This window comes from Gallus gallus, chromosome 12 (genome assembly GCF_016699485.2).
Source record: "Gallus gallus isolate bGalGal1 chromosome 12, bGalGal1.mat.broiler.GRCg7b, whole genome shotgun sequence".
Lineage (NCBI taxonomy): Eukaryota > Metazoa > Chordata > Aves > Galliformes > Phasianidae > Gallus > Gallus gallus.
This window is the reverse complement of record NC_052543.1, coordinates 4,964,454-4,989,353: the sequence shown is the minus strand read 5'-3', so window position 1 is coordinate 4,989,353 and position 24,900 is coordinate 4,964,454. Positions and strand designations below refer to the sequence as shown.

Genomic DNA, 24,900 nt, shown 5'->3' with positions numbered 1-24,900 from the left:
TAGAACTTAAGACAAAACTGAGCCTGCCTACTAAATCCAAATCACTACCCAACACAGCATGACGAGAGCTTGAAGAACAAGACCTAAAGTTGTAATGGGGTCCACTGCTGTGTGTCAGATAATGTTCAAACTTAATGGTGGTTTAGTGACAATTTGTATCTTTGAACAAACTCCCCAGATCAGGTATCACTTTGCTTCTCTTTTAGCAGTTAGTCTAGTAATCCTATTCTGTTTTTAGTGCTATCATGTGCATGCGGTTTAAGTTTCTGCAAGCATGAATAAAATAACATACAAGAAATGTCTGAAGTTTAAAACGAACTCAGGTGAAATAACATTTAAAAGGTAGGTTTGAATTTAAACATAAAACAATAACGAGTTATAATCTTTTTATGAAAATGTCCATGCCCTAATATATTAATTGATTTCATTTTTCTCGCAGTACAATAGTAGGATTTCAGTTTTGGCTAGAGTTAAACACTCTCCTTATTCAGGTTGTTTTATACTCCCCATGGTTTGCATCTTCTCTAGGTCTGTACAGCAAACAGTGCTACAGGCGTTTTAGGTTTTTTGTAAATTATAGTTGTGTTAATGAGAATAGACTGATAAATGTTTGTTTGTACTCACTGAAAGAGGGAGGGTGGGAAGCAGCACTTGACTTGATTAGTAACACAATAAGTAGCCTAATTAAATATTTATTCACAGATTAATAACATGTACATACAGGTTAGGCAACAGCATGTGGGTGAATACAAAGTATGCACATGCAAATAGAGTTAATCCTACAGGCAGGAGATCTGAGTGTTGGTGCAGACCGAAAACTTCTTGAAAGTTAGAAAAACTACACTTACATAGTTTCCATCTTAAAAATTGAATTCATTCTATTTTATTCTATATAGAGACTACTTTTCCATTTGAGGAAAAGGAGAAAGCTGGGAATATGTATGTGGTACAGTGTTTTTCATATCAGAAATGAACAAATTAAGTTTCAAACTAATTTAGGGTCTTTCATCTTGCTTAAGAAAATGGAGCTGTCTATTCTCTAGATAAATAATAGATGAATCAATTGGAGTTTTATGTTTATAAAACAAAATATAGAAATATACTGTCCCAGGAATGCAAGAAAACACGTTCTTCAGAAGCAAATATGCTTAAGCTTTTTTGACCATTGTTTTAATCTGTGCATCTTCACACCTAACAAGGCTGTTTGGCTGAATTGTGTTCAGGTGAGGACTCAGAATTGCTTCACACCAGTACAAACATGAGAGTTGGTGGAAAGGGGGAATTTGCACTACTGAAAAAAATGATGGCTTTTTACTTACCAAACTAAGTGCAATGTATCTGTGACTCTACTGGCAGTAGTGTGCGTTAGGATCAATATGTTGAAAAACAGCAAATCACTGCTAATACCCTCTCTATGTTTTCCATTCACTAATTTAAAGCTCTGTGAGGATATGTGGCTACAGATCCTGTTCACACTCTTTACTGCAGCGTGTGGCTGGCTATATAGAGCAACAGCCTCATGCTGTGCATGAAGGAGTGAGGTAGCTACAGGGAGGTGTTTGTGCGAGTCCTGCTGACATCTCTAGAAAGGGTCTGAGTTACTTGTGCTGTACAGACAGTAGCAATGTGCACCATGACCAGAACGTTACTGTAAACACAGTTTGACAGCTTGCTCATTTGGGTTGTTTCTGAGATAGGCCTTTTGAAACTGGAATCTGTTCTTTTGAGTGACTGCAAGGTTAAAAGTTGAAACAGATAAGACTTCCTCTTCTCTGTGCAGGCGAATAGCACACCCAGATCATGAGTCAGTGACATAAAAAGGAGGGGAAATAAAAGAGAACGATCAAGAGTTTTCACATCAGGTCTAGTTGGGGCATAAGTTGCACAACTAATGAAATCTTGTATAGCACAGGATGTAACTAATGCTACTCTAATGATAAACCGATAATAAGCTTTTTGAAATCTCATTTTAGACTGGGGAACGTATGTTCATCTTTATGTGAATATCAGACAAGCTCTCAAATTACAGTTTCAACAACAAAATGTAACTATTATGAGGAGACTAGAAAACTGATAAAACAAATCTTACTTAAGCTGTGGGTGAGACTGAGGCTTCTGCTGCGACGCGGGCTGCGGGGCGGGCTGAGGCGCAGGCTGTGGCTGTGGAGCAGGCTGTGGTTGTGGTGCAGGCTGTGCCTCTGCCTCCTTTTGTATTCGGGTGCTGGAAGGACCTTGAGCCTGGGCACGTGGCTGCTGGGTCGTAGGTCCGGGTGGACGCTGTGGCTGGGAAGTGGAGGGCTTTGCTGACTGCCCAGGGGGGTACATGCGCTGTGGCTGCAATGGCTCCTGGCTTTGTGATTGCATTCCTTGGGGTTGCACTGGGCCCCCTAGGTTCAGCACAAGAAAAACTTCATAATGTTATAGTATCAAAGAGCTCTTATTAGATTCATATCCAACACTTTAAAATAATCCTCGAATGTGATAGTTACACTTCTGAGGCAAAATTCTATGGAATTCTATGCACTGCAGCTTAACGTAGTCAATTCTACAGTTTACAGTTGGTACATTAGAAGCTTGCTTGGAGCATCCATAAAACTGCTATTATCCCAGCGGTAACCCTACTGCCTTCAAATTAGTCAGTGGAGTTACAGCCAGTATAATTTTGGCCCAGCTAAAGAAGAGGCTGTGAGAGAATTGCATATACCAACAGAATCTAGTTCAGCAATACAGCTCCTATTCTCTGTGTAGTTATTACAATTTTATTCCTCCAAAGTACAGATGTTATTTTTGTAATATTCCTCTTAAATTCATTCTTATGGCAACAAAACTAATTTAAAATCGTTCGATAACTTAACTCCTTAGTGAGATACATGAAGAACATTACAAGAAACAAAAGGAGATCTTCCCACTGAGAAGGAATTATGCTGAAAAAATACTGTAGCAAGTGTGAAATTACCACTTGTGGTAGAGAGTTAAGTTGTGAAATCTGTGGCTGAAAGATGCTACATCATCAGTGAGGGCTTTTCTTTTTACTGCTTTCTGACTGAAATAGTGCTGTGTCAGATATCAGTGGTTGTGCTGCTTTTATCTCATATGAGATGTCTGAATGTGGTTTTCTTGGCTGACAGTTGTCAGAAAAAACTTTATTCTTGCACATGACTAAGCACGTGGGACATAAGAGTTAAGGGGAGGAAGGGACAGGATGAAATTCTGAGAGACTGGTTTGTATAATGCTTCAGTCAGGGGAAAAGCTTTGCTGAACAGTAAATATTATACAGTGTTCTCAATATTTGGGAATTTTTACTCTTACACTTATATTCAGTGCAAGTAGAAGGCTTCACCTACTTGAGTCTCTATGGAGAAAATCTTCATATCTGGAAATAATGTTGCGATTCGAGATTAAAAAAAAGAAATTGCTATAATAGATAGTTTTCCACTTACTATATGAGATTCCAGTGTATGTGTCTGAGAACAGCACGTACTAAGGCTTCAAGAAGTCTTAGTACAGTTATAGCAGTGTTTTGTGGTGTAGAAAGATAAATAGCACGTACTGTATGTTAAGGAATGTGCCTTCATCGTTTATTAATTTTAACCACTTTTGTAGGAAATATTTGAAGGTGATAACACGGTCTTGCAACATCTTAATAAAGATCATTTTCTTATTAGTCTCCTTTCACTCAATATTGAAAAACAGAAAGGTTTCTTTCCCCCACTTGTATATACAGGCTTGAATGCCAGAAACTTTACACTGAAGACAGATATAACTTTCTTTTATTGCACATTAAGCTGTACAAGATATTTCACATAAAAGATATACTGCTGTCACACTTCCAGCATTTGCTCACTTTCTTGCAGCTGGGTTGTACAAAAGGCAACAATCATGAAAGAAATTTTTACCAAAAATAACAAAACTGAACATTAAGCCTACACTGTAAAACATCTGTTCCCTGTTACCACAATATTGCACCTAAGCATGCTTACATGCAGAGACATTTTGGCTTGCTTCTTGTCTGTAGTATGTAGCAGTAGTGTGTGCCCTTGTAAATCCTTTACAGTCAATAAGCTGAAATCCTCTCTGAAACACTCATCTCTTCTTTGCACACACAGCTCACAAATGTCATGTGAAAAGCACTTGTGAATACTTGTACTACTACATGCAAAAAAAAAAAAAATACCAGCTGCTTTAAATAAAATCAGTCATCAGATTCATTTCTTCACCCCAGGGCAGTATTGTTTATTCACTTTTATGGTGTCTGGAGGTAAGGATTTGTGAACCTGACTCTATGTGGAATTTTCTTAATATAGAACAAAATAGTCAATGCCATCATGGGAATGATCACTGACCCAGACAAATGCCAATCACTAAAGCAAAATATTCATGTAAATTACTGATAGGTAGTAAACAGGAGCACTTACTACACACACTGAAATAGCTAATAATGCATACCTTAATTCTCATCTTACCAGACAGATTGTACAAAGAAAAGAAATGCTAAGAATGATGATTTTCACTGATTCTCTTTTTCTCAGTGTTTACAGGAAAAACAGAAGTAGAACACAAAGCTGTTTTCCCTTTAAACAGAATTGTTCACACTAAACTAATGGCTGCTCATCTTTGTACATATTCTAAATTCAAATCAGAGCTCCACGGCTCACTCAGAGCAAAGTTTTATGGTATGCTAGCATTGTGCAGCTTGTGACTCTTGGCCAGAGTTCTCACAGCAGATTAACTGCCCATTTGTATATTTCTTGTAATGCTACATTATAAACTGATTTGAAAAAATCATAAATAATTTACCTACAGAAAATCTAACAGTTGTTAGGCATCTCAAGTCTTGTTGCACATTTGATTTTAAGCAATTGTTTTAAACCCTGTTGACGTGGATAACACTGGCACTAAATTTTCTTTATAACTATCTTGAGATTTCTAGGCTTAAAATCATAGACCTGAGCTGGTGAAGAAAACCACCAATATTTTTGCCTTGCAAGATCTCTAGCTGGTTAAAGTTACTTTGGTCTACCATATCCATACATCTCAGTTTTAGGAAAAAAAATGAGCTCTTACAGGAAGTTTAACAGTCCTTGAGGTACTTCTCACCAAATACCTGGGATTTAACTCTTAGGTGAGCATAAGATTTTTAAAATATTTGCATTAATTTTTTACTTAAAAATCTCCATAGATATTACTAATTTAGAATTACAACAAAAGGTACTACTTAACTAAGATACATTAAGTACTCACACTTTCACTGAGATATTGCACATAGGTGGCCCATTTACATAGCTTTGTAGCTAATAATTTAATGCAGAATTACTAAAAATATGAATACCAGTATGTAAAATAGAAGATACTTTAAATATTCCTTGGGAAGAACCGTATCGCACTTATCGAGTCTCTGAAATATTAGACTTCCACTTGCATATAAGTAAAACTCAAATGTTAACAAACTTTATAAAATCATAAATAAAAAGCCTCACTAGCAAATTCTAACCTAGGCTGTAAAAAATATTTCTGGATCACCTACCTATTAGTCATGCCCACACGCACGCACACGCACACACAAAGGCGATGAGCATAGTGTGCACACACTCACAGAGTAAGCCAAGTATTTAGATTTGAACCTTGGTGGTATTTCACTGACAGATATATAATACTTAAGAAATACTGTCTAACCATCCATACAGTTGCACTGGGCTCTAAAGAGGCACATTCTTTGTACACTGTTGACAACAGCCCTGAAATCACAAGTTTTACAGAGAAAGGTAGGTAAGCGTTACACGCACAGACATGAACAAGTAAACAACCAGACGGTATAGTTGACACTGCATAGAAAAAACACAGTCCAGGTCAGCACTGAACAATGCAAAATTGAACAAAACTGGTATGTTTGCTTTAAAGATTGTGTTTTTGTTTCTTTATTTTTTTTTTTTACTTTTCATTTTTGTTTTAACTCTTGCTTTTAGTCTCAATTATCTAAGTAGCCTGGACTTGTTTTGGTCCTACTGCAACGCCATTACAGTCGAGAATGTACTGTAAACAACCTTGAGGTGGTGGTCGCTGAGGTGGAATTTTGTTTGGCTCTGGCTCCTTTAGTGATCCACTCTGGAAAACATATTTGAAAACAGAAGAGAAGAAAATTAGAGTAGCTTAGTTCCAGTTTTCCACTAATTTGCTATTACTTTCATTTGAAATCTCTTTATTGGCTGGGGGCTGAACATACAATTTTAATTTACTCCAGAAAACATTCTCAACTTTATTTGGTGCTTGCCATGACACAGAAATCCCAGACTAATCCAAAACCGAGTTTAAAAAAAAAAACACAAAACCAAACAACAACTTGTTTTCCCTTTGCAGCACGTGATCAAGATGTAAGTAGTGCCTTCTCAAATCTTACCGCTATTTGCGTATGGTCTTCCTTCTTCAGTTCCCAGCACCTTGAACCACTTTTCTGTATCTCATCACTTCTGCAGCCTTTTTTTAGAGTACACTGAATAGAACTTCAACAGATACCTTTGTGTGATTCAGGAAATAATGTATTTTTATAACATTTGTTTCTGGAAGCAGTAGCACAGCAGTGGTAGTTTCACTTTGATTCTCTGACTGTAAATGGGAAGAGAGATGTACTACTCTAGGTTAACTACTTTGCTAAGCAAAATGAAAGAAGGAAGCAAAAGCCACAGACAAATAATGAAAATAATTAAAATTATTTCATGCTACGCCATCTGACATGTTATTAGAAACACATGTAATAACTAAATTTTCAAAACAGTAGATTTATTCAGCAGTATCATTTTCGAATATATACTTGTCCAGAGGAAAAGATGGGCCTGAACCAAAATCTTGGAGCAGAAAACCCTTTGGGAACATTAACACTTGAATCCAAGCTTCGTCTTGGACTCATTTCTTATATTAAAAAAATGAAATATGTCAAATAATTGGACACACTATTTTGGTTGGGGTGGTTTTTTTCTTTTTTTTTAGGATTCAGAAACTAAACTGCCATCTGTCACAAGGAAAAACCCAGAATATATTAAATAGTAAATGTAAAATTAATGTAACATGGGTTTTTGCAAAACTTATTTTTTTCTGATAGTTTTGTATTTGATCTCAGAACTGTAGAAATAAATATTACTCAGTGATCCAAATTCCAGCACAGCGATCTAGAAATTGTACTTCCTAAGTGCTACAAGGCAACAACGCTCTGTTGTATGCAGCTGTTCCAAATCGCTTTGTCTGCTTTAGCTACATAAATAAAAGGACATAAGACAGTCCAAAACTAAGTTTTGAGAGTTACCAACCTTCAGAAGACCAACCGAGGTGTAAAAATGATACATACAAAATGAATGAGACAAAATCTCATCCCCATGTTAGCTGATCCAGTTGCATAGCTCTCAGTAAACATCACTGTAAGGTGAGGATACACTGCCACCAGATAATTTTAAAATGCTTTAGTGTGACTTCAGGTCTTCCCTGTTTTATTTCTCTTCTTCCTCTAGCTGTCTGAACCACACATAAAAGTTGAATTTCTATCCTATTCCTATTTTAATGACTCATTAAGCATTTGTGGTACCCACTCTATATAATTTTCAGCACAGGAGCTTGCTGGAAAGAAAATATATATGCATCAGTAACTCCTCGGATACTGGGGAAATTAGCACAGAGAATGAAAACCTTGAAAAGCTGCCCTAGAGGAGCTAACTCCTTTCATATTCTAGTACCATTGTTCTGATGCACCTGGCACCTTCCTCTACACACCCCCAGGGCATTTGGGTGTTCTGCATTACAGAGAGCTTCTGTTTCCTTTGGTGTTGAAGTATGACATGTGGAGTGTGCCCTTAAAGGGAAAGTGGGAGCACTTGGCTTTAAGGACTTTCAAAAGCTTTCTGGAGGACTGAAGTGACCACATGACTTAGTTAAAGAGCACGCACAGTGTTTTTGTACAGAATATTACTACTAATACACATGCTAATGCATGAGGTAGACCTACTAGCCCTGCAAAAGACCATAAAATACACTGAGGAGCTCTGTGAAGTGACAAAGATCAGAGATAATATGCATGTAGCTACTTTTCTACTAAAAGATTACATAGGGAAAGCTCATATTTTATTTAGAAACTGAAAACAAGCTGACGCTGTAAATTCACATCACTTTAATACTAAAACAACATCTGTAGGGCCCCCATTTCCTCTGTGCCTTGAGGCTGAAGCAAGTCTGCCATTTGTTCTTGCACTGAAATGGTCTCAGGTTTTATCACACACGCTGTTTAACTGACTTGACAACATCAGTACTTATGCAATCCACATATCTTTCTATCTTACCAAGAAATTATTTTATCCTAAATTAGGCTTTCAATAAACCTTATAGAAGCTTGCTAATCCTCACCTCAACTGTTCTGGAAGTTTAAAGCCTTTGTGCATTTTCTGTTGGAGATGTATTTTCCCCACTCCAGTCATTGACTGCAGCTGTCTTGATTTTACCACCCACACATCCTTTTTTCACCAGATATCACCTGGTGCTTCCAGGAACCTCACCCACACTCCAGGCCAATCACACAGGTATATTACTTTTGCTAATTAGCCAACCCACCCAGGCTGACCCAAAAAGACTAATTAGCACTACATTCCTATTTGAGAAATCTTACTCATGGTTCTTCAATGGTCTGTAGTAATCCAGTCTTTTTTCAAGAGGTTTGTTGTTTTTTTTTTTTTCTTCCCAGACAGTCAGAAGCCTTGATACTTGATGTTAAACACAGGCTTTGAACCACTCTTGTTTGCTGTCCTGAGCCAAGGTCTTTAATAAAATCCAGGCTTCTTTTAAAACACCACTTGTTGGCAAATTGACTGCAGTCTGTTACTCCTCACCTCTCCAAGGTGGTGTGCCAATGTAATGGTAAGAGCTGCTAAGTCTATGTAAGCGGCACAGCCCCTCTGAACAGACACTGGACTAGACCTGTCCTGTAGATGTTTTCACCCCTCCTGTTTTTCCTTTTTTTCCCTTTGTTGCCCAGCCTAGAAGCTCACCCTCCTACCAGTTTCTTTCAGTACAAACATGTTTTCATGCACTGCAGTTCTCATCTACAAACTTGCTGACTGTTAATTCAAACAATACAACAATCAAGGATTAGAATGTGGACTATATAATGGAAAATGGCCCTGAACAGATTCTTATTTGGATGTCCAAGTCTTGCCAGTTAGTAGTACCATGCTGTACAGCCATCAGTAGTGCAGAGATGGGAAATGGCAGTGTTCAGCATGGTTTAAAATTCCCTAAGTGAGGTGTGGTAAATGCTGTGGTAAGGAGCCCTTCTTGCTTTCATTTCAGGAATACAGCCTTTATATCCCATCAAAATTCCCAAAAGAGAGAGGATTGCTGATATTGCTATTTCATTATCTATCTTTGGTTACAGAATCTCTCCTGTTCAAAGGGAATTTATTGATTACATAACTATTAGAAAAAATAGAACTGTACTTGTGGATGCAAAAAGTCCCAAGAACACTTCAGGAATGCAATACTGACTTCTCAAATCTATAAAAATCAATACTTTGGCTGCATAATGGTCTTTAGAATATTGGCTAAGTTCATTACAGCCAGAGCAAAAACCCTGCTACTTGTCTAAAATAGAAGTCCCCATAGATGTCTCTGTAGCACTTCTTTCTTTTCCATATTCACCTGAAACAACCTCCTTAGAATTTTTTAGGTAAAACTGGAGTAAAACAGTGTTCTTAAACATGCTGTATTATAATTTGATCAGTGTTGCTACTTATTTTTCTATCTGTTTATGTAAATGGAGATGAGATTCATATATATTTGAATTTTGAATAATCAGAAGAATGCTGAAAAGGGTGGAAGCAAAAGCAGCAACTTGGCAGGAAAATAGCCCCTAGGCAAGTGAGATGCTAAACTGAGTCCCAGCTAAAACTGATATTGATTTGGCTGCGTTTGAAGCCTTTGTGAACTAAAGTTGGAGCATGCATTGTTGTTTTTGGGTTTCATTTGGTTTTCTTTGTAATGCAATGGTAGAAGCTTTCCATAGGTATTTCAATATTTTTAAAGAAAGCCGTATTTTTCAGATCAAGAAATATTAGGATCAATTGAGAACTGCCAAAGTACAAGCTGAGGTTGATTGCATAAAAGAAACAAGAATAAATAGTAAAACAATTAAGTTAACAAAAGGACTAAGAAGAAATGTGATTGCAAAGCAGAGAGGTAATTTAGATTATTTAAGTAGGGTGTCAATAGCAAATGATTGCATGAAAAATCTCATAGATATAAATACTTAGTCCTTACAATAGAGGAACATCACCTCTGGTAAAGAAAGATGAATATAAGCTGATCAGACGCAGAAAAGCTAAAGCAGTTAAACTGATCAGGCAGATGGAAGACTCTGTACCTAGAGCATGTGGAAGAACTCAGCTAGCTTAGTTTAGCCAAAGAGGCTTGAAGGCAGTACAGTTCTTTTTATGACAACGTTGTAGTGGTAAAGCACTAGATAGGGAACAAGCTAGACTAAAGGACAGTGTGAACCAAGAAGAAGTGGGCATTAGCTGAATAAAACTGGGTTGTAAATAAGCACATACTGTATTATTTAGCAAAGCAGTGAGACCTTGAATTGACTTTGTGATATGGAGAATCCAAAAACAGAGAAACTCCTTACTGTCTTATTGCTAACTGCTTTATAACTTCAGTGTGCAGTATGGTGAGGGCACTCACCAGCTGTTAGAACAGATCTTACTCTCTACAGGATGAATGTGGTATAGGTGACTTATAAATGCTTCCTTGATAGTAGGGCTTAACATGACAACAAAGTTTTTGCTATTTATTCCTTGTAGACTGAGACAGGCAGTGGAATAGGCCTGATTCTAATTATAAGGCAGGCGTGGTAAGGCACACCTCAAAAAGAAGCCACTTTCACCATCTAGTTGTGCTATCATCTAGTGATAGGAGAACCCGCTCCCACATTTTACAGTTGTTCGGAGTTTCAGTATTCAGCCTTGCCCCAAAGATACTCTCGGCAAAACTGATGCCAGCCTAGAACATTTTCATGTTGAAGTTGTGATAAAGAATTAAAAAATTTAGACCAGCTTTTGTTGTTGCTCAACCAGCTCTTCAAATTATCAATGCGAAACCTGTAAATCTTCCCCTGAACAAGAAGGGAAATGACTGCCAAGAGGAGAAAACAAGCTATGCAGCTTAATTTTTACTTGGAACTGTATTTACATCATGCACTGAAAAAGTTTTGGTTTTAAACATCAAAAAGTACTATAGCTTATGTTTTGTATACAAAGTGCTTTCCATTGTTAGATAACTGATTTCTTCCTAGAGAAGAGTTTTCTTCCTGAATATTTTTACACACACTCTGAAAAATGAACATCCTAGTGTAGATTTACTGCTGTTTAATGGCACACTTCAGTATTTTCCCTTAGACAATGAAACAGGTGACATCACATTGCCTATGCCAGATCTATTTTCTATTATTTTGCTGAAAAAAAGAAATATTCCACTCACTACCACAAAACATGAAATTTCTATAGAAAATGTAGGATATCAACTTAGCAGAAAAAAGTGTTTCTTAACAAGTAGCGGCACTTGTTGAAGTTAACTGGTCCCATTCCAGAGGCAGATGGTAATTCTAATGGACAAGGATGCAATCTGATTTTATTGCAACTCTTGCTTAATGAAGCCAGATTTCAACTTCAGTTTTTGAAAAGGGAACATTAAAAGTATGCTGTTGCAAAGCAGCTTTCAGGCAGTTCTTCCCAGTAAAAAATTGCTCCCCACAGACAAGGAAGGAATGTGGACTATGTGATAGGAGAGAGCTCCCTGTGTGCTAAAGCAGCTGGAACTGAAATGCAATGAGTATGCATATTTATACCAGAGAAAGAGAGCTGTAAGATAGATGGACAGGAAAATGAAAGTGGTACAGCATATCTAGAAGCCTATCTAGTTACTGGAAAGTTAATCTTCCTTAAATGTTTCTCAGTGTACATAGAAGCCTCTAGCTTAGAGCTTGATAGTGTCAAAATCCTGTGCTCTTGTTTGAAACTGTAAGGGACATTGGCTGATGCTATGCTGTATCAGTTCCTCAGGTCTTCTTAATACGGGATGACAAGTGATCCTTTCAGGAACAGGAAGAGTTAAAACCTGGAGTCACAATGATCCATCATTACTGGATCCATTCAGAATTGAAATCTGTGCTTTGAAACAGAAAGTCTGAAAAAAGATGGAGCTAACTCAAGTCTGGTCTTATAATGAGTAGTTTATCAGAATATTGTTGCATCGGTGTTACAGAATGGTGGAGCAGGAAAAGGCCTGGGAAAGGGCTAGTCAGTGAGCTAAGAGCCATACCCCAAACAAGAGTAAAGTTCAGAACTCTAACAGAATGTAAGACCTGTCTGCCAGTGGTTGTGTGGGCTTCTTTCCTTGCTTTGTCTGATACAGCACAAGCACACAGCCACATGTAGGCATTGCTGGTAACTTGCTGGAATCTGAGAACCTTCTTGGGTCACTTTTATGAGCTAGGAGATACTGGACAATGATCTTTGAACAGGTGAAAAGATGCTTGAACTACTGGCAGCTAGGCAGAGGGAGCACTGATCCACCACTAGATGAGCGGTGGAGAAACAGGGAGGTTGCTTGTTTTTTCCCAATTGGTCATTCAGGAATATTTGAAAATGAGCTGCGCTGTCTTGGATTTTTCTCTAATTTCTCTTAGTAGTTATCCATGTTCAAAAACTGTAATGCTTATTTAATATGTGGTCCTTATTCAAAATAAACTATGGCGATGACTACTGGGGAGAGGGACAGAATCCTTGCAAGGTGAACATGGAATAAAGCCAAACGGCTTTGCTTAACAGGTTATGACTTAAAATTCAGAGAAACCAAATTAAAAAAGTCAAGTGCTGACAGAGAACAATAACAAAAAAGTAGGAGAGAAATAGCCAGCACAGTGGGGAAAGGAAAGGAGGCGAAGGAAGAACCTCCAAAAAAAAAGATAATTCTATTAGGTTCAGCTTAGATAAGCAAAATGAATGAGTAGAAATAGATGAAAAATATGATAAAATAGAAAAAACCAAGAGGATTTTGTGTGATAGTAATTATAGCACTAAGACCAAACAAAGAGATCTAACTTGGACTCTATGTTTGTATCTGTTTATGTGGCACCAACTGTGTGTTCCATAGTGATAGGATCACCGTTTTCCTCGTTTTAATTTTTGAGTTTTGCTACATAACAGATTGCAGACATCTTCTTGAGGTCTCCCAGAAATGTCTGTGGGACATGGAAGCTGTTTCTCACAAAAATCTACTGAGAACATATACTCTATATTGGAATGCTCGTGATTACTTAAGAATTAAACATTTTCTTTGTTCTTGAGGTTAGTCACCATGAGGTTAGTCACCACGGAGTCTTGGAATTCTTAAAGACATCTGCTTCTGCCAACGTAATGGGCAGATTGGAAGACAGATGGTCAGAAAGTTAAGAAAAGCATTATTTTGTTGTTCAGTGTTGACCAAAAGCATTATTAATATGTTTTAAAAAGTAGTACTTTTAATATGGTTGGGTTTTTTTTTTCAGTTTTAACTAGCATTTTGTGGTTTTATGTATTATAAAAATTACTAGCAGTAAGGCTATTGCCTTACTTACCTATCCTACTAACACGTTATTCTGATCATCCCAGGCCTGATGCTGGAGTCTGGCACACTGCTTATGGGATCTTTCCCTTTGTTTTTCTCTTCTATGAAGTATTCTTGTGAGCAACTCTTTCTGTTATCAAGCTTTACTCAGCTTATCTGCAGGGAGATCGTGCATGTATTCTTTCCAGATACTCCACTGACAATTAACATTCAATATAGTCAGAACTAAAAACAATAATAATAATACTAATTAAAAAATGCACTCACAAAAATCTAGAGACAAACAAACCAAAATACAGCCCACAAAACCAAGGCAACATCCTGAAAACTTCTGTTTTCACAAATTCCTATTGATGTCAGTAAAAATTTTAACCAAATAATCCTATCGTTCTAATATATGCCCTTTAGTGTCTTTTCTCTTCGTACTGAAGTATCACCAGATCCCTTTAAAAGGGGCATTATAAAGGCACACTTGTTTAGTTGTGGCACACTAATTCAAAACAAGCTAGGAAAGATGAGCACTTACTCGTATTTTGATTTAATCATCTTCATTTAACTGATACATTCACAGCCAGCCACCAAAACCAGCTGTGCAGACATCACCAGCAGCAGAACTGAGCAATACGAACTGACCTCCGTAGTGATTACTCCATCTACTGGTACAGGATCTTAATAAACATTTTAAAATAGGTTATATTAAATTTTACAGTATTTTTCAATGAAATCTCTGCTCAGCATCTGTGTATTGTGTCCTACTGCTGTCAAAAAGCCTAAGGTCTATTTTCCTGCATGAACTTTGATTTTAGTATCTCACTCTCTGAATGTCAAGCTTAATTACTTAAAATAAATCAAACTATGTAATGAAATAGTGTTTTAGATATCTCAGCCAGAACTCTTCAGAAGTACCCTTAATCCATCAGTTAAGCCTGTTGTGATCCCTGTCTTTTCTGTAAAGAACATAGGATCTGCCTTGAACAGATGCCATAATGAAAGGTGGACAAAATTGGTGTAGTAAAATATATGCTATCATTATTTATGTGTGATAATTAAACTTGGCTGTTGTAAATAATAGGTGGAATGAAGTGTGCTTTCCTCATGCCTATTAACAAGAAGCACCCAGCTCTTAAGTCCATTTCAATTCTGTTTTCTTCTGTTGTTCTTAATTCCATGCATTTAGATTAGGATCTAAAATCATAGCAGCTGTTTTTCTTGTATTTTCACAAAGGTGAAATAACCAAAAGGTTAAAAAAAACCCTTTGATTAAAATCATCTATTGTTCAAATATACAAAGCTAAATATTGCACATGTATATATGTACAATTATATACATGTACATATTAAGCACATGCATTCTGAATTAAAAACCATGAAATTAAATTGTGTAAATGCATTATAATTGAGTTATCAGAAATTGCAGGAGAGAGAGCATTTCGAATGGGTAAACGTGTACCCAACCTGTTGCTACAGGTGGGGCAGTTTCTGCAGTGTGCTGCGGTGTGCTGTTGTACTGAGTGCAGCGTACTGCGGCTCAGACGTGAGCTGTCACAAGCACAAGGCCACGAGGTGTCGCTGGGATTCAAGGAACCCGAACGCAGCGCGGTGACCGGAGCGAACCTCCAGTTTGACAGAGAACTTGTAAAAATTGTTGTAACGTTGCAATTTAACAATGCCTTTTGACTTATATGACCTCTGAAACGTATTTTTTAGCGTCCTGTTGTGTATATATGGTTCGGCAATGCTTTTTCCCCTTCTTAATGAGTCTCAATGACAGTCTTAGATTTTCTGACGATTTGGGCATCTCGCTGCTACCTGACTGCTTTTCCCTTGAGTCACAACAGTAAGTCAGTAAACATCTTAATGCAACAAACAGTTTGCTTCCTAGGAACTATCATTTAAAAGAACTTGTAGGCAGATGTAGAGAACAAGTAGTCAAGAATAAGTAATAGGATTTTGTTTGTAGTCACTGATGGCTGTCAGAGTGTAAAGAAACTTTCTGGTGTACCCACACACAATAAAAAGAGCTCACTGTATGCTAATGTAGGCCACAGAAGACACTCAGTTAACAGCTACACAGATATGCTACCTGTCTATTGGCTAGGAATACTGCTTTGTTCATACAGAGCAAGTGATGTAGTAGTTTGGAAATAGAAATAATTGAAGAGGCATAGAGTAGTATCATGGAATCTCTGTGCTGCCTTGCCCTAAGCAGGGAGGAACTCAGGCTAATTTCTTGAGTATATTTAAGATCTGAATTTCTATCAGATACTACTCCACAAATCCATGTACGTCTCTTTTATGGACAGATGATGTAGCTGCCATTTATCTCCTAATTAAATGTCTACCAAAGAAATGCAGTACATATAGTTTTAGTTCATCAGATAATTTCACGACCTCCTTAATGCAGGCAGTTCTTAAATTACTCTTGTTGTCTGTTATAGGTATAATTATAACAGGGAATGATTTGCTTTGCGCCAGCTCAATAGGATTTTCATGTATGAGCACTCAAATTCTATGTTTACCTTCACTCATATAGAAGGCAACCTTTCCTTTAAAAAATAGGTATGAAAAGTATATTCTTGCAACAAGTGGAGAGGGACTGTGACAGCAAGTTCTTGGAGGTGGTGCTGATTGGTGGTATGAACATAGTCTGGCTAGTGTGAGTAGGTTTAGCATCAGGAGCTGATGGATGACACAGAGCTCTAGCAAACGTAATCTTGGCCCCGTTGCTCTTCAACTAATCAACTGTTACACTGCAGGTGAACTTCTGTGAGACTGCAAAGCAGAGCATCATTCAGAAATGAGATCCATGCCTGGACTTTAGTGCAGAAAAATTTACTCCTAACATGCAGATTAATACTGACTTCTGGATTTCCATAAATCTCCATGATGGATTACAGGGATCCTTCCCAGTTGCGTGTGTTCCCTTCAGTTAAGATCAAATCAAGTAACTATACTGTCTACCTAGCATAAAAGCTTCAGTGATTAAAAAAAATGCTGCTCATCATAAGGAGTTTGCTTTGAAATAAAGAAATAGAAAATACAGCAGATGGAGTGGGAGAGAACTGTAACTACTATTATGGAAGCACAAGGATAGGTAACTTGATAAGTTTGCTTTTCTCTCTGGAGTTAATACTTTTATCTACTCTGTTCACATTTGGTTCAATTTGCTCTCTCAATGTAGTAAAATAAACTGGAGAGAACTGTGGCTGTACTCAAATCACGTTGGGGCTCAGGGAGTGAAGAATGAATAAGATAAAGACAAAACTTAGAAAAAAAATCAACCTGTATGTCTGTATATCAGAAGATGAGTGAGGAGGAGCTCATTGACTCTAATCTGTTCTGAACATAAAATAATTGCACTGAACTTTCGTCTGGGTAGAAAGTAAAGAAAGTATTAAAATGTTTTAAAATAGAATGTTATGAAAGGAAATATGCCAAGTTCTGCTGTTCTGGGTTCAAAACAATTAAAGCATCATCCTCTACTTCTGCATTATTTATTGGGTTTTTTTGGATTTTTGGATTTTTTTGCTGGTGTGCTACTTCTTTCTTTTAAATAGAAAGTAACCAGGATATTAGGTAATGCTCTGCTCTTTGAGATTTTATGTGGTTATGGATATTGTGCCTCTGGTGAATGCATTTCTTCCTTCCATTAAGGATATAAACTTCCTTGTTCTTTTGTTGATAATGCAACGTGCTCTCAACAGGGCTGTACTGAGATAAGATTTTCTTAATAGAATTTTCCTTATTTTCAACTGCTAGTATCACTGTAAGCATTTGAATTTTACGGCAATATTCTTGTATAATGCAATATTTTACAAAGAATTCACTTAATCACTATAAGTCTCATGATTTGATATGCAGCTTTAAATGTGTTTTACTAATATTGTTTTATATATAAATGTTGCTACAGAAGCACTCATAAAATAGCCTCTACTGAGCAACCACCTGTCGTTTTGCAAATCCACACAGCAGAACTTCCAGCAGTGATCTTTCCTGTCAAAAGATGGAGACAGAGTTAAGCAATTCCTCTACCTAGAGCTTTTCACTGGGTACTTTCACATATTGCTTTGTATTTTAAGGAAAGATTTGAGAGAGGCTTCTTGGAAGACGTGTCAAAAGTGTTAGAAGACGCTGCAAAAGCAGGAAATTTGGATTTCCACTTTTTGCCTACAAGTAGAACACCTGGAGTTTGGGCTGTTCCTAGAACATTCCTATGTTCCTATGAACATTCCTAGATATATTTCTACTGAACATTTTCATCATGGCTGTATGTAAAATAAGCTGTCATTTTTTAAAAAATAAATAGAAATAAAATACTTGTTTGAATTTTTTAACTAAGTACAGTTATATAAGGCAGATAAAGCTGTCCAGGGATTCTTGCTTTCTTTGTAGTGGGAATACTCATAAAGTGACTGATAAGAGCAAAATTGGTAAGTTTTGAGTCCTGTAATTAAAAATGCTTTCTATCCTGGTATGGTTTGATCATGCTGTCAAAGGTATGCAGTAAGCTGAGGCCACAAAACCATGACACAGTTGGTTGGCTGCAGAGTCAGGGGGGCGAGGAGCAACAGAAAGAACTGTATACCGGTGCTTTCACCTTCACTGATTATTTCTCTTCTTTTCAGTGTATCTTGTTATAAAGGGTTTATAAATAAATAAGTTGATATCTCAAATTAAACAGGTTTAAGAATCATGAGATCTGCACTTCTGAGGTTTCAACACGAGCAACAGAGTTCTCTGAGGTTCTTAGTTTTGGAATTCGCTACTTCTGGCACTCTGACAGAAGGAACTTTGTTGGCCTTCAGAACATATTCCAAGGCCAATTGCTTCCATCAAGATTTGGCTGCATAGCTCTAAACAAAGGCTTGTTTTCCTAATCATTGTTTTCTGATGGATTACTAGTTAATTGGAACAGTACTGACCATTGAGGACATTTATAAACTGAAATACTGTTTTGTGCATGATGAACCCAATGCCACAGATACATTATAAGTAATTAAAAAAAAAAACCAAACGTAGATAATAAGGGAATTCAATTCAATTCAATTCATTTGACTCTTTGGTATTTGTGTTACTTTAGTCTCTTAGACCACACATTGACATGCAATACTTTATCTGGGATAAATTCCTGGCTTCACGTTTTATACGGACTGCATGAATATGCACTCACTCTCCTTTCTCTGCAGGTGAATGGGCTTTGTGTTTCAAGGATAGAAAATAACGTCTCAGATTAGAAAAGAAGAAATCTGTTCAAAGATGTACAGGACAGCTTGGTTTAACAGACTAATTATATTCTTAGGAAAACAACCTCGTTATAAATGAAATACACATAAGGAGATACCTGATTTAAAAGATTTGCAAATATTCTAAAGGGATATATCTCTGATTTGATTAACTGTAATTTATAATTAAGGGACACGATAAGGCAAGTAAGATTAATGCTGAATAACATTCTGTTGCCTTTAGTAAAGGCTGAATTTTTCAGTAACCTAAACTTATTGGTAGAAATATAGTAGAAATTCAACAGCTCACCAGCAAATATTATCTTTTGATTCATCCAAGGCTTCTTTGCTTAACAGGAAAAAAATCCTTTTCATGGACATGATAGGTGACAGAAATGACTGAGGAATTCAGGAACTTTCCAAAAATGTTGCCTGTCCTGTTTTCATTCTACATCTGGTCCTGTGTAGGCAGTTTTATGTGGAAATTAGTAAAAGCTGCATTTACATACAACAGGCAACCAGTTTCTTCGTATGACACCAGTAACCACAAACATTTTTCCATCTTTGTCTTCTTTGAAATCCAGGGAAGCATGCTTATGAAGGACCTTAGATTTAGTGATTTAAAGTGTGTAAGTCACTGTGAATCTGCCCATTTTTGGTACAAATTTTGACTTATGTTGAAACATAGACTTTGGGCAACTCCAGATTTGACACTTTGCTTCATTTGTATATATGACTGATTTTACAGTCCCAGAAGAAATCACATTTTGGTATAAGGTGATTTATTTTTTCCCTTTATCGTCCCTCTTTTTCAGTGCTCTATACAATAAACCTGAGTCATACTGGATGGAAACGTCTCCATTGTGTGTGGTTCAGCAATGTGTGCTTAGGTTTGAGTGGCTGTAATAGAAATAGAAGCCACACCAATTTTTTATGTGGGATGGTGTATTTTTGTAACTTAAAACATGATGATATATTTGAAGAACAAATTAGTCACCCTCCCTCAAGAACTTGTCTGTCTGAGGTATGCCACAAAAGTGTTTTCAAATTGTTTACCTGGTTTGGAGCCTACTGGCAGTAAAAATAGATTCTTGATTTCGGCTTGGTAATTTCCATAATATAGTTTGGATTACTTTGTTAATTAACTGATCGCCATGGAGCTGCGCTGGTACAAAGCAATAGTACAGTCCTTAACAGTTTATTATCATGATTTATTCCTTCAGTATATTAAAAGAAGTACATGAAAGTTGAAGCTAATAATATTGTTCTTGGTTAGACCTGCTGCCTAGCCTACGAACTGATAAGAGTTGCTGTTTAGCATTTAGGTGGCCCCTTTATGCTCTTAAAATCTGGTACGAATTAATGACACCCACAGAAGTTTTGTGAAGTGTCAACGGAAGAGACTTTGTATTTGTAAGCACAGAAATGGAAATGAGGATAATGCCCGAAGTCTGAAAGACAGCTGGTAGCAAAGGGAAGGACAGAATTCTATGGTCAACATGTAATTATCAGACTACATGAAATAAAATAGATGAAAATCATCCCTTTTCAGTATTTGAAACTAGTTTGATAGAATGCTAAACGTATTTCAGGAGTTTCCTAGATTTGAGAGGCATTTGCCTGAATTGTAGCACATAAAAAGATGAGCATTTAATTAAGGTCTCAGAAATGCACATGAGCAAGAATTATTATCTTAGCATTCTTACTGGTATCCTCAGGGCAAAGACTGTTGTGATATTTAAACTTCCATAACATTTTGTGTAGATGAAACTGAATAAAAATAATACAAAACTCGGTAATTCATAGAATCCGGAGCTGTGGGTTTCCTTGTAGAACCACATCAACAAAACAATAAAGAAACACCCCGCACTACTCAATTACATCCATCCATCTCATTCAAATATGACAAATCTTTAAAACATATTGAAAAGCTCTTGAATTGTTGTAGCTCAGGGTACATCTGCATAGCTGTCCAGCCAAATTCTGGAAGGAAGATGTTGAGTGTAACAGTATAGGAAAGGTTGCTTTATTTTAAAAACAAAGATTTCCTACCTGAGGCTGCTGAGTGGCAGTGGGTCTCTGAGGAGATGGTATAGGAGTTTTGGACAACATTTGGTTCATTTTGCTTACAACTAATTCAGTTATATGTTGCCTGTCTTCGATCTGATGCTCACCAATCAGAGGCATTGCACAGTCCATTACCTGTAAAATAAAATATGGCGCGAAAGTAAACTTATTCCACATCTGCAGAGAATATCAGGTGATCCTTGAAAAAAAAGAAAAAGAAAGAAACAAAACACAAATGGGATCTGTATAAATGGTACAAGTTATACCAATAAAAACGTACTTCATTCCATGGTACATGTTACTGGTCAGTACAGTTCAGCAATTATTTCATTGAGCTGTTCTAATGGATAAAACTAATAGTGAATTCTGTTCACTTCAGTGGGTGATTAGGATTTCTTATTTCTACAGAGGTATTGTTACTTCTACAGGGAGCCTATTTTTTATGTGCATCTCTGTGTGTTTCATGAGAAATAAAAGGATAACAAAGTGACCCTGACTGCTATTCACAATGGCAACATACATTCTTATTTCTGCAGTAACAAAGGATTTAATTTGCTTTTGAGAAACTGCAGTCTTTCATTCAGTTCAGAAAAAGGTGACAGCTCTGCAGCTCTGCATTTTGGTGTTTCTCACAGATGTGGATCACAAGTGACTGAAGCCTACAACACAAGCAATAATATTAGTAATTAATAAAAGACTGTAAAGGATAAAGTAGTTGGACTACATTAGTGGTAATATACTCTATGGATGTTGTTGTGTCTGACCCAGTTAGATTGTTTGTACAAACTGAATTGTGTACATCTAATTTCCAGTCTGTGCCAGATGGAAGATGTCACACAAAAACTCTCACTAGTGTAGACAGATTTTGCAGCTGATGCAGTAGTAAGCTGTGCTGGTAACAGATAGGATGGTGGTGGATGAAGAAGGAAAGCATCATTAAGAGGGAATCCTCATGGATTTTGCCCAGATCTAGAAGGTGATCCATATTGGTGAATTATATGGAGGTGTTTTAGTACTTCCAGAAGTGAACTTCCCTGTGTATCTTTGGCTTCTCTCTCCACTGCAGGTAAATGGAAGAAGACTGAAAAGGTTCAACAGAGTCAAGAGACTGCTGGAGGACTTTTTCTGCCACAGGCAACTGGGAGTGCTAATGATCGGAGAAACTTCATAAATGTCACTCACTCCTACCCAATCTCTAGCAAATGATATTCTAGCAATCTCTAGAAAAAGGGCTCTGCTGACAGCATGCAGGGCTAGTTGGACTGGAGAAGCTGATTCCCATCTCTTCAGAAAGGTATTCTGCTGTAAGTTGGCACATTCAGCTTTTTTCATTAGTTACTCAGCTCGTGTTGTTGAAGGGAAGATACTGAAATTTTGTCATAAGACTTGATTATGCAAAACATTTACAAAGTGGAAGAATGTTGTTCTTTGTAGGGCTGTCACAGTGATCAGACTGAAGGGAATAGAGCTGGTGGTTCTGCATTCTATGGGATGAAAGGGTATAGTAGAACCAACAAAACTCCTCAGCCCATTAACTTACACTGCACACTATCTCCTTTATAGTGCTATAGAAATTCTTACTGATGCTGACCAAACCTTTGTTCCGATAGTATTAGCTTGAAGCCCAAAAATGTTTACATTATTCTTCTGTTTGTTGATTTATGAGAGACACTAACATTGCATACAGGCAATCAAAATGCTGACAACATTTGTTTTGGGATTTTCAAATCTAGGATGTCTCCTCTAAGCTTTCTCACAGTGAAGAGAATTTAAGATAAACCTAAAGTAAACAAAGAGCTGAGATCTAGAGCAAATGTTTCCTAAAAATGAATGAATGCATGAAGAAGAAAGGCTTGAGTGAAGAAGCATGACAAGTGTGAGAAAGGAAACCTCACTTTCTTTAAGATCCACTTACATTAAAACTATATTTGGAATTACCGTGAAAGAAGTTGCCTAAAATAAGATCCTTCCAAAGGATTAGATAGGATGAAGATCCAGAGGATTGGGCTCTGACTCTGAGTTTCTATTTCCAAATACTTCTACGACTGCTTACACATAACTGTATTTGGGAGTTATTTCCACGTTTACCAGAATGCATAGAAAAGTTGTCTTTTTTTGGCCAAGGATAAAAGAAGCAGCTTTGAGGTGTTGCTCAAAACTCCACATATACACCAGTAATTCATTTAACCTATCTCAGCTCAGCTTTGACAGTTATAAAATAACATAAAGTCTATTCCATTGCAATTTTGAAGGGCCTAATACCAGCTGTAAAATACCTTTTGGCTGCTCAGATGAAACAAAGTTTCATAAGAAAAGTTTCTTAGACAGCATTGCTTTAAACTTTGCATTAACGTAGCAAGAGAAAAGAACATAAAGTTTTGAGTATGTTTCAATATATTGGAATGGAAAATTACTGTGCACATTCTAAACTAAAATAAATGATAGGTTAGTGCTGGACTTTTACCTATGACAGATATATGATTTGACAGAAAAGTATTAAGTTAGGAGTTATCACTGTTAGACTGGTAGTTTGTGACAGCTGCCAGAAGGATAAATCGGTCTAATTTGGTTGGTTCCTTCAGATTTTCACCCCGTGTGTCTTGAAACATGAGTGTGAGATTAGAACATCTCTAAACAGAGATAATACATGTCAAGGTTCCAACAGCAACATCTTAATGGAGTTTAGACAACCCCTCTGTGTCCTTGACAAAAATGGGCTAGTTTTGGTTAATGCCATGGAACTCAGTAGCACAACTCGAGCAGTTTAAGCACTCACAATGTGTGACGCTTTCAGACTCACTGGCAATGATCCAAGCTGTTTAATTAGTGAATATGCCCTGCTGGGCTTGACAGAATGGTTGGTAGATATGCAACAACTTGGCCTGAACTGGCTTGTGGTCATGCCATTCAGCAATGCTTAGCTGACTTGGATTTAACATTGAAGGGCTTACTATTTGGAAATCATCTAGCAGATCATTCCTTAGATCCAGAGGAGCCTCTGTTGAACACCTCAGGTGTATTCTAAATAAAATCTTAAATTTATTGACGATAGTAAGATAGTATTTGCAAGTATAGCCGCCATGCTCACCTACTGAGGCAGATTCAAATACATATGACATAAAAAAAAAACCCAGCCATTTGTCCTTGAGAACCATTTGTCACTGTGACAGGTTTTGATGCTGTTTAAGAACCCTTCTGTTAGCTGCTATACTGTTGCTGCTGCTGTACTTCTATTCTCCTTCCTAGTAAAATAATGAATGAAAGTTATCAGAAATCACAAATGTTTTATATAAGCATATCGTAAGAATTAAAAATATTTTGTGTAACACTAACAGAGCTTTTAAAACTTGTGAATGATTAATAGGAATGTCATGATGGCACTCCTCTCCCCTTAGAGTGCTTGACAAAGTTTAAACACAGGCAGCATCCTGGTTTATAAACAGTCTATTTACACTCTCTACTCATCTTAAAATATCATTTAAACACTTTGCGAGGTCTTTTTTCAGTATCTAGTTTAGCTATTTAAAATACTGGAGTTTCCCACTATGAAGATTTCATAGAAGAAAGACGTTTGCAATCTATACAGATTAAAACGTTGCTTTTGTAGACGTCAGTAAAAACATAGGTCACTTTGAATTATGATTATGTAATTCATACTACTTTCATCTTTGATTTATGTGCATTTCAGTACCCAATTCTATAGGATGAATTTCTCTTATCACCCATAAAACATATGCTGAAATGCATTTGACACAACTTTATGTTAAACTGTGAGAGACTAATTGTATATATTAGCAGTAATATAGAAACTACAGCAGGATGATTAAGTCAACAAAATTCTGTGATAAAATAAAACACCTTTCAGTGATGTGACCCTTCAGTGAATTTGTGCCTTCTGCTGCTGCTTGTGTGGATAAGGCAAGTATTTGAGATTTTGGCTGCAAAACTAAGACTGACAAGATGGAAACGAGAAATGCT

At 36.9% G+C, this 24,900-nt stretch overlaps 1 protein-coding gene and 1 long non-coding RNA gene across 7 annotated transcripts in view; one reads left to right on the top strand and one right to left on the bottom strand.

Moving 5' to 3' along the window:
- Positions 1-24,900, bottom strand: part of SYN2 (synapsin II) — a 145,030-nt gene that overhangs the window by 1,395 nt on the left and 118,735 nt on the right. For both annotated transcript variants that reach the window (XM_003641989.6, XM_040646674.2), the window contains 3 exons: positions 20,908-21,057; positions 6,043-6,103; positions 2,090-2,387 (listed from right to left, as the gene is read on the bottom strand). In XM_003641989.6, the coding sequence (XP_003642037.4) occupies positions 2,090-2,387; positions 6,043-6,103; positions 20,908-21,057 (509 nt within the window). The remainder of the gene's footprint in view (positions 1-2,089; positions 2,388-6,042; positions 6,104-20,907; positions 21,058-24,900) is intronic.
- LOC124417163 overlaps positions 1-24,900 on the top strand; it is a 57,776-nt gene that overhangs the window by 30,073 nt on the left and 2,803 nt on the right. For 2 of the 5 annotated variants that reach the window (XR_006931339.1, XR_006931341.1), the window contains one exon: positions 21,989-22,226. This is a non-coding gene — a long non-coding RNA (uncharacterized LOC124417163). Of the gene's footprint in view, positions 1-21,988; positions 24,803-24,900 lie in introns of those variants that run through there. The other 3 variants (XR_006931337.1, XR_006931338.1, XR_006931340.1) reach the window with 2 other exon arrangements.